The sequence below is a fragment of the Neofelis nebulosa genome, chromosome 17, assembly GCF_028018385.1.
Source record: "Neofelis nebulosa isolate mNeoNeb1 chromosome 17, mNeoNeb1.pri, whole genome shotgun sequence".
NCBI lineage: Eukaryota > Metazoa > Chordata > Mammalia > Carnivora > Felidae > Neofelis > Neofelis nebulosa.
The window spans coordinates 14551483-14560456 of record NC_080798.1 but is presented as its reverse complement, the minus strand read 5'-3'; the positions used below and the strand labels follow the sequence as shown (position 1 = coordinate 14560456).

General features: G+C 60.1%; 1 protein-coding gene across 1 annotated transcript; it reads right to left on the bottom strand.

Annotated features, from left to right (window-relative positions):
* Nucleotides 1-287: 287 nt before the first annotated feature.
* Nucleotides 288-6826, bottom strand: HIPK4 (homeodomain interacting protein kinase 4). The gene is made up of 4 exons (XM_058709757.1): nt 6120-6826; nt 3099-3455; nt 1502-2356; nt 288-769 (listed from the first exon to the last, which is right to left on the bottom strand). The coding sequence occupies exons 1-4, from the start codon at nt 6582-6584 to the stop codon at nt 590-592; spliced, it is 1857 nt and encodes a 618-aa protein (XP_058565740.1). The 5' UTR covers nt 6585-6826; the 3' UTR covers nt 288-589.
* Nucleotides 6827-8974: the final 2148 nt, after the last annotated feature.

The window sequence follows — 8974 nt, the reverse complement described above, 5'->3', positions numbered from 1 at the left end:
CTGTGCACGTGGCAAGGGCAGGTCAACAGATGAGACCTGGGCATTTGGCGAGCTTGGGTTGGCAGCTGCTGGACACCAGGAATGATCTGAGGGTGGATTCTCCCGTGCCAAGCACGTAGCATATTTAGGGGGTGGGTCAGCGAGCGAGCGCAGCCCGTCCCTTCCCAGTGCGACGGCAGCCCAGCCTCCAGCCTGAGCCGGTGGCCAACTGGGCGCAGATTGGAGAGCAGGGCCCTGGCCACCGGCCTGAACCCCACCCTGGCACCAGGCCAGGCTTCACGCAGGGCTGCTGAACAGTTCTTTATTGAAATAGGCAGAGGCGGCGGGGCCAAGGGCACACGCGGGGCCAGCGGGGTACAGCCCCCTTCCTGTGTCCCTTTGGCCCAGGGGGCCACGGGCCAGACCCCAAGGCCCTCCTTTGTTCGACGTGTGTGTGCTGGCATGCATGCACCATGGGCGAGGGTAATGGGGAATTTCTGGATAACTATTTTTCTGTAAGAATAATCTGTGGGTTCAGGAAATGGCTCTAAGGAGGGGATCCCAGCCCAGCTAGCGCAGCCCCCGGTGATGGGCAGGGGTGGGGTCACCATCAATGGTGCCCACCGACGTGCTGCAGGAAGCTGGTGGTCCGGGGTGCACCATGCGGGTGAATGTGGCGGGGTGGGAGCCCCTGAGCCAGGGGCCCCCTGACACCCTCCAGGGTCCAGTCTGGCTCACTCAGCCATTCCCCAGGGCAGCTGCTGGGGTCGAAGAGCTCAGGGCCCGGCCTCTGTGGGGGAGAAGAAAGGACCATCAGCCAAGAAGCCCCCCACCCCTGGGAACCACCAGCCTGCCCCTCACGGACTCTCTCCAGTCCTGAATGAACCCTTCTCACTTCCTGAGGGCGATTTTGTTGGACCCACGTTGTAACTTTGGGGCCTGAAATAGCGTATGTGGAGACCTTAAGGGATTCTGAAGGAACTTCTTTCCGAGGGGGGGTGAGCACCTACTAAGGCCTTGTTCCGAGTGTTGGGCCTTTATCACTTCCTGTAGATGGATTACTACTACGTTCTTAGTTTTCACACAGCCTGAAAGTGCATTAGTATGTGCTGAGCCTTGTCACATCATGAGAGCAGGTTAATGTGTGCCGAACTTTACATCCTGAGTATGAGTTAGTGTGTGCTGAGCCTCTTAACCTGAAGTTATTAGCGTGTCCTGAACCTCATCGCCTTGTAAGGGTGGGCTAGGGTGTGCTGAATGTTACATCCTGAACACAGGCTGTATCAAATCCTAATCGTATCCTGAACATGGGTTCGTGTTTGCTGAACCTTATCACATCCTGAGAGTGGACTAGTATGCATTGAGCCCTGGGCCAGCCGCAGGCAATGCAGACGTGCGGGGGGGGGAGGGGGGGGGCGGGGTGGTGGGCAAGGCCTGGTTCACGGACACCCCCATCTTGGAGCTCGGGGAGGCCCTGATCCCAGAGCCACCTGCACCCCGCCGGCCCACCTGGCTCACTCACGTCAGCATCCATGGTCATATCCTCGATGTCTGGTCCATCCCCATCCCGCTGCGGGATGGCAGGCGGCTCGGCAGAGGCCCCGCGGCGCTCTCCTTCGGCCCAGCCGCTGCCTTGGCATGGCCCATCGTCGTCAGGCGAAGCCCGGCTCAGCCGGATGAGGTTACTGAAGTTAGAGTCCGATTTGGAGCCTGCGGGGGGCTTGCGGGTCTTGTGGCGGCCTGCCAGGCGGCTGCCGTAGAAGGCCAGGATGGGCTCAGGGCCCGAGTCGGGCGCCCGGCGGCCAGCGGCGGCTGCCTTCAGCGGGGCCAGCATGTCGGGAACCGCATCGGCTCGGGTCTCCCCCCACAGCCCACGCCCCACCTCCTGCAGACTCAGGTCATCCAGCTGGTCGATGGCCCTTTGCATGCCCGGCGCCTTCTCCTCGCAGAAGAAGGGCCCGCTGCCCACCACGCTGCCCAGGCCCACGGCCTCCTCCTCCTCCTCCTCGGCCAGACGGTAGTAGGGAGGCCCGTCTTCCGCAGCGGCCACCACCGGCGCGGGCGTCTTGCCCTCCGCCTGCAGGGAGAGGCGGCGGCCGCGCAGCGAGAGCTGGTAGTAGCGGGTGGCCTCGTGGGCGCTGCGCAGCTGCTGCATGGACACGAAGGGGTGGCGCAGGGCTGCGCTGGGGCTGATGCGTTCGTGCGACTCCCACGTCAGCATGCGCTTGATCAGCTCCACCATGCTCTTGAGGTCAGCACGCTCCGCCAGCGCCTCGCGGTCCGGGAACGTCAGCCGGGCGGCCGCCCCACCGCCATTCACCGTCTCGATCTGGTCCAGCGATTTGAGCATGTACTTGCGGCGCTCCAGGGGGCGCACCTGGTGGGACCCGGGTGGGGGGGGGGGGGGCGGGGCACAAGGCTGACGTTGAATCCAGGCCTGGGGCCTTGGGTGCTCCCGAAGTGGGGCCCACACATGACCCACCCTCCTCCTCCACCCCCAGCTCCCAGTGTGCCCTGGAGGCTGGTCCAGGGCGCTCATGTTGCTACAAAGTCCACACGCCTGAAGCTAGGCTTCCGGTTCTGCCCGTGATCTGACTCGGAGCTCTCTGGCTGCTGGAGGGCCACACCTACTCCCCAATACCAGACCCCCCCCACCCCCACCCCGGTCTGACCCAGAGCCCTCCTACTGCTGCAGGAAAGGTACCTGTGTTCTGTGGTCCTCCTGTCATCTAACCCAGAGTCTCACTGAGCCAAGTTTCACTCCCCCCACAGACCTGTAGTCCTCCCCAGATCCGTGGGTCCGGCCCCTACCAGCTGCTAGCAGAGGGGCTGTTCGAAACCTCTGGTCCTCCACCCCCGGGCCCGGTCCTCCAGGGCTCCCAGTGGTCGAACCTCCCTGCCACACTAGCGTGCTGCCCCCGGCCACGAAACTCCGAGGAGCCACCATCCACCTGCAGTGCCGCCTTCGGTCTCACCCACGTCTCTCATGCTGTGACCACTCCCGCAGCTGACCCTCGAACTTCCGGTCCTCTCCGAGGTCTAACCTAGATTTCTTTTTTTCTCGATGCGGCAGCCCCCGTTCCCCGCCACCGCTGCCCTCGCCCCGCCTGCGCCCCTACCTTGGTCTCAGCCAGGTAGTCGGCCGAGGACTTGAGCTGCCAGGGGTTGCTGGCATCGGGGTGGGGGTTGCGCTTGAAGAAGTGGTGGGCCTTGCGGGCGGCGTGCAGCAGGTGGGGCTTGGGCAAGCCCTGGGTCTCACAGATGTAGCGCACCTGGTCGTACTCGTTGTTGCCCGGGTAGAGGGGCCAGCCCAGGTGCAGCTCGGCCATGACACAGCCCAGGGACCACACGTCCACCTTCTCACAGAAGGGCAGCCCCAGCAGAATCTCGGGGGCCCGGTAGAAGCGCGACTGGATGTACGGCTCTTTTACGTAGCGCACCTCGCTGAAAATGCTGGCTGAGCCGAAGTCAATCACCTGTGCCGGGGGAGGGAGGCAGGTGGGCAGGGCGAGGGACAGGGACAGCCGATCGAGGCCTCCCCGGTGTCTCTCACCAGTGTCTTTCTGCATCTGCCACCTGGCCATCGCCGTGTCTGGGAGTCTTTATCTCTCATTTATGTCCCTGTCTTTGCCAGTCTGTGTCTCTGGTTTGCATGTTGGTCTCTCCGTCTGTTTCTTTCCACTAGAACCTATGTCTGTGAGGGTTAGGATCCCTCTCTTTGCCCATCAGCAAATCTTGTTGGCTCCATCTTCTGAACAGATCCAGAATCTGCCCGCTCTATATCCCAGCCTCATCGCCCCCCACTGCCCCGTCCTGTCCTCCATCGTCTCCCACTGAGGCCAATGTAAGAGCCTCTTCTCTGGTCTCCCTGCTCCTCCTTCGGTGCCCCAATCTCTGCATCAGATGCACCCTGAGAGATCCTATGAAGACCTGACTCAGATCACGTCCTTCCCCTACTCAGAACCCCCCTGTGGCTTTATCACATCCTGTGATGAAAGCCAGTGTCCTCAGTGTGGCCCCCAAAGCTTGAGCAATCTGCCCCATCACCTCTCTGCTCTCAGCTCCTCCCCCTTCCCCCCTCGCATGAGCCTCCCACTGTCCCTTAAATAAGCCAGGTGCATTCCCAGCTCGGAGACTTTGCACTGGCTGATCCCTCTGCCTGGAATGCTCTTCCCCCAGATGTCCACACGGTTCCCTCCTCTCAGGTCTCAAATGTTACCTTCTCAATGAGACTCCCCTGCCCATCCTATGAAAAACAGCCTCCCCCACCGTTCCTATCCCCCTTCCCAGCACTCTGCTTTTCTCCAGAGCTCTGAACACCACCTCACACACCATACATTTTACCTTTCAGTTGAGTTCATTGTCTCTCTACCCAGCTAGGATGTCAGTCCCAACAGGGCAGGGATTTTGTCTGTTTCACTGCTGCCTCCCTAGAAACTTAGAACAGTACCCAGCACACAGCTAGGGCTCCGTCAAGACTGAGTGAATGAATGAATGAATGAATGAATCAGCTTTATGTCCCTGCCATTCTTTCTGCCTCTTGTTTGTAACTCTCTTGTTCTTTTTTTTTTTTTTTGCCTTTTCATTGTTTGCCTGTTCATCGTGCCTCTCAGCATCTCTCTCTGTCTCCATCTCTGTGTCACTGCTAGGAAGACACCTCCCTGAAGTCCCGACCCTCTTCTGTCTTTATCATCAGACACTGTTCACATCCCTCACAGGCCCTCGGAACATGACAGGGGCTCGACGAGCACCTGCTGAACCAGCACTGGGAATGTGGCTGAAAGTCTGTCTCTCTCAGGGCCATGGGCCATTTTCACTCTGAATGTCCAAGACTCTATCTTGGTCCCTGCCTCAGTTTCCCTCCCCGAGTTTCCCTGCTTTTCATTCAGCTACCCCTCACTTTGTAGGTGCAGGAGGTGGTATGATGAAATGGCTCTTAATCCGGACTCTAAATACAGACTGCTGAGGCCTGAATCTCAGAGCTTGAGGGACCCTGGGCACTCAGTGTTCATGGGATCCATCCATCCATCCATCCATTCCACAAACACGGGAGGGGTGCCAACACTGGCCAGGTGTTGTGAATCTGTCCTGTTTCCTGCTGTGTTCGTGGGAGTCTCTCTTTCTTTGGGTCTCTGTCCTTCCATCTCTTAGGGCAAAATGATCTGCCTTTTCATGTCTCTATATCTTCCTGTGACTCTGACATTCATTTAGCATTGTCTCCGCCACAGGGCTGTGCTGGCAGATGCCGACAGATCTGACGTGGCTGCCTTCACGGAGCTTCTAGTTCAGACCCATCCCCAGACAGTAGCAAACCCAGAAGTGGACCAAGGGGCCAGGGCTGGGATTGGGGGGCACAGACAGGGGGGCCAGGGCAGAGGGATTGGGGCTGGGATGGGAGGGGACACAGGCAGGCAGAGGGGCCGGGAATGAGATGGAGGGGACCAGGGGCTTATGGCCTGCAAGGCCCTGTGTGACCAGGCCCCGTCACCTCCCTGATCCCCTTTCCTTCCTCTTCTCACCCTGCTTCAGCCACCCTGGGCTCTGGGGTGCTTCTCAAACACATAGACTCAGATCACTCCTACCTCAGGGCCTTTGCACTAGTTTTTCCTTCCACCCAGATGCTTTTCCCCAGATGTCTACATGGCTACCTCCCTCCTTTGGGACTTTTCTCAAATGTCACCTTCCCAGTGAGGCCTCCCTGACCTCCTTGTCGACAGTTTCACTCAGCACCATCAGTCAACACCCCACATCCTCCTCCCTACTTTATCTTTTCTCCTTCTCACTCATATACCATATTTGACTCATTTGTCTTGGTGACTCCGTTTCCCCCACCAGAATGTCAGCCCCGCAGAGACAGGACTGGGCCTCAAGGAGGTGAACTAGGAACTGGACAAGGACAAGAGGCCTCAGGTCTGAGAGAGAGAGAGGATGTCAGAATCGGGACGGGGAGATGAGGATTTTAGGACTAGGAGGTGGGGACAGGCATCAAGGGCAGGGTAGGGCAGGGGAGACTTCAGCGGCGTGGGGGTGGGGTAGGCGGGACAAGGGAGCCCATGGTGACAGGAGGGCGTCTAGGGCTGGGGGAAGCCAGGAGAAGACCGGAACGAGGGACACCGTCACCCCAGGGCCACCCCACTCACCTTGACCCTAAAGGGGCAGCGGGTCTGGTCCACCAGCATGATGTTCTCGGGCTTGAGATCGGCATGGATAATCGCCAGCTCCTTGAGCCGGGCCAGGGCTCTGAGCACCTGCAGGGTGACCGTGCGGATGTGGCGGGCAGGGAGGGGTGCGAAGTTGTTCTCCTTCTGGAATTCGAAGAGGTTTTGCTCCAGCAGCTCGAAGACCAGGTAGAATTTGAGGGCATCATGGAAGAACTCGAGGAAGCGGATGACGTGGGCCTCCTCTGGGTCCAGGCCTCTCATGCAGCGCAGAAGCTTAAGCTCATTCTTGATGATTCGGTTGCGGTAGGCATCGTTCTTGAGGATCTTGATGGCCACCATCTCCCCCGTGCTTCGCCGCCAGCCCTTGGCCACCTCCCCGAAGGTGCCCTTGCCTAGCACCTCAATGATGTCATAGCAGTCGGTCTCGGACTGGATGGTGGCCATGGTGCCCCTGCCACCGGGCACTGCCCTGCTGTCGCCCTCACCCCACAGGCTTTGCCTTTGAAGCCTTTGGCCCCGCCACCGCCTCCGAGGCCCCCCCAGTGGGGGAAAGAGAACCGCACTTGTATCTCCCGCTGCGAGGTTCGCCCCTACCTCCCTGGCACCCCCCAGCCCCCTGGGCCTCACTGCCAGTCTGCCAGGGGCCACACCCCTCCCCCGAAGCCCTCCTGGCTTGGGACGAGGGGCCCCAGGCGCCCCCGAATGGGTTCCGGCGTTGCTGAGTGGCTCTGGTTCTGTTGTCGGAGACCTGAGCCCCAGGCTGGAATGGGGGGTGGAGTGGCAGGTAGAGCCCCCTCCCCCACCCAGTGGCGGAACCCTGGAGGGGCTGGACAGGTGAAGGGTTGACTGAGAAGGAAGTCTGATCCTGGACCTCTAGGCCGGAGGGCAGGGACATTCCTCAACAGAGGTGAAGGGCTGGGGGGATTTGTGTGTGTGTGTGTGTGTGTGTGTGTGTGTGTGTCTGTGTTCAGCAAACACCCACCCCTGCCGGTGGCTGCAGTAGGAGAGGTGTGACTGAAGCAGGGCCAGGTGGTAAAAGGTCTTCACTGACAGGCTAAGGAGTTTGGAGTCATTTAGGGTCCTGGGGTACTGGGTACAGGGTACTGGGGAGCCACAGAAGGGCTGTGAGCAAGGCAGGACAGCATCAGATTGAAGTATCAGAAAGCTACTGTGTGAATAAGAGTGGAGGGGACGAAACTGGAGACCCTGAGCCTGGAGCGGGGCCCAGGTGAGAGAGGGTGGGGTGTCGGGGAGGAGGCTGGTGTATGAGACAGGAGGCCAAGCTGTGGGACTGACAGGTTGGGGAAGGGGGGGGAAGAGGGAACCATCCAGAACAAGGCCCAGGGCTCAGGGATGGTCCCTCAGACAGGGACACGGTCCCTCAGATAAGGAGCACTTTAAGGGAGAAGATGCTGGTGTCAGATTAGAAGCTTGGACACCGAAACATATAGACATGTCTTGAGTGCTTTACAAGCCTTAGCTGATCCTAATGACATACGTTTCAATAGCTCCATTTTATGAAAGAGAAAATCAAGACACAAAGAAGCTGAACAAATGCCTCCGGTCACCCAGCTGGGTGCCAGATACAGGCTTACCGCCCACCCCCACCTCCCCCCCACCCCCCAGCAGTCTGGTTCTAGAGCCAAGCTCCCAGTGCCCGGGAGACGTCCACCCCCACCTCCCCCCCACCCCCCAGCAGTCTGGTTCTAGAGCCAAGCTCCCAGTGCCCGGGAGACGTCCACGGGTGGTGCACTGCATTCCCATGTGGACCACGGGGAGGGGTGACATGACCTGGGGAGGGTATGGGGGTGAATGAGGGCCTGGGAGGAGTCCTGAGGGCCCAAAGGGCATGAGGAGAGAGAGAGGGAGTGGGGAAGAGACAGGAGAGGGTGTTCAGGGAGGAGGAAGGGACACTGAGAAGTAAGGAAAAGGGGGACAGAGGAAGCCTTCAGCGTGGCCACAGAGAGGTCACTAAGAACCCTGACCGGACAGCCGTGGTGGGACGGAAACCCCAAATGCCGGGGCGCTAGGCAAAGGGTGCACACCGTGAGTGTAAATTCTTGCCGTGTCTGGCCATGTTTGGTGGGAATGAAGAGAAAGCGCGGCCAGACAGGGACCTGAGGGAGGCCAGCTTTAAAGGGGAAGGGGCTAGGATACATCAAGGGTCTGTGACAACTGGAGGGCACAGCCGATGAGGGAGAGTCTGGAGGCCTCGGTGGGGAGCTTGGATCCTGAGTGGGGAAGGGTCCCCGGGAGCCGAGGCCCAGCCCTGATGGGAGCTGAGGACCCTGGGACCTAGTCCCAAGAGGCAGCCGGGTATCTGGGATGGAGGCTCTGAACCCATGAGCCGGGAGAGGGGACAGGGAGGGGCCTTCCTGGGTGGGGCCCCGGGTGGCCGGGGCAGTCAAACCAGCCTGACAGGAAAGGATCGCCAGGATGTGGAAGCGCTCTTGTGGATGTGAAGGTGGCCAGCAGAGGGCAGATGGGTAGCAATCGTTGTGCTCTCTTAGGACGACCCCAGGGAGGTCTGGTGGGAGTGTTTCCCCCAGAACTGGCAGAGTTCCCAGCAGAGGGGTCTTGCTCAGAGGCCCTAGGGAATTCGGAATGGCTAGGGCAGGCCCCTTCCCAACCCACCCACCGCAAGGCTTCCCTGACTCTCTTCAGACCAGGGGTGGCCTGTGTCTCTCCCGAACACAGACTCTCCGCAGGGCAGGCTCAAGTCCCCTTTCTTCCTCCTTGGGGACCTCTTTTCCTGCATCCTCTCCACCCTCCCCTGTCCCCCGTCCCTCCCCAACCCACCCCCCTACACGCACAGAGGAAACAGAACACGAGCC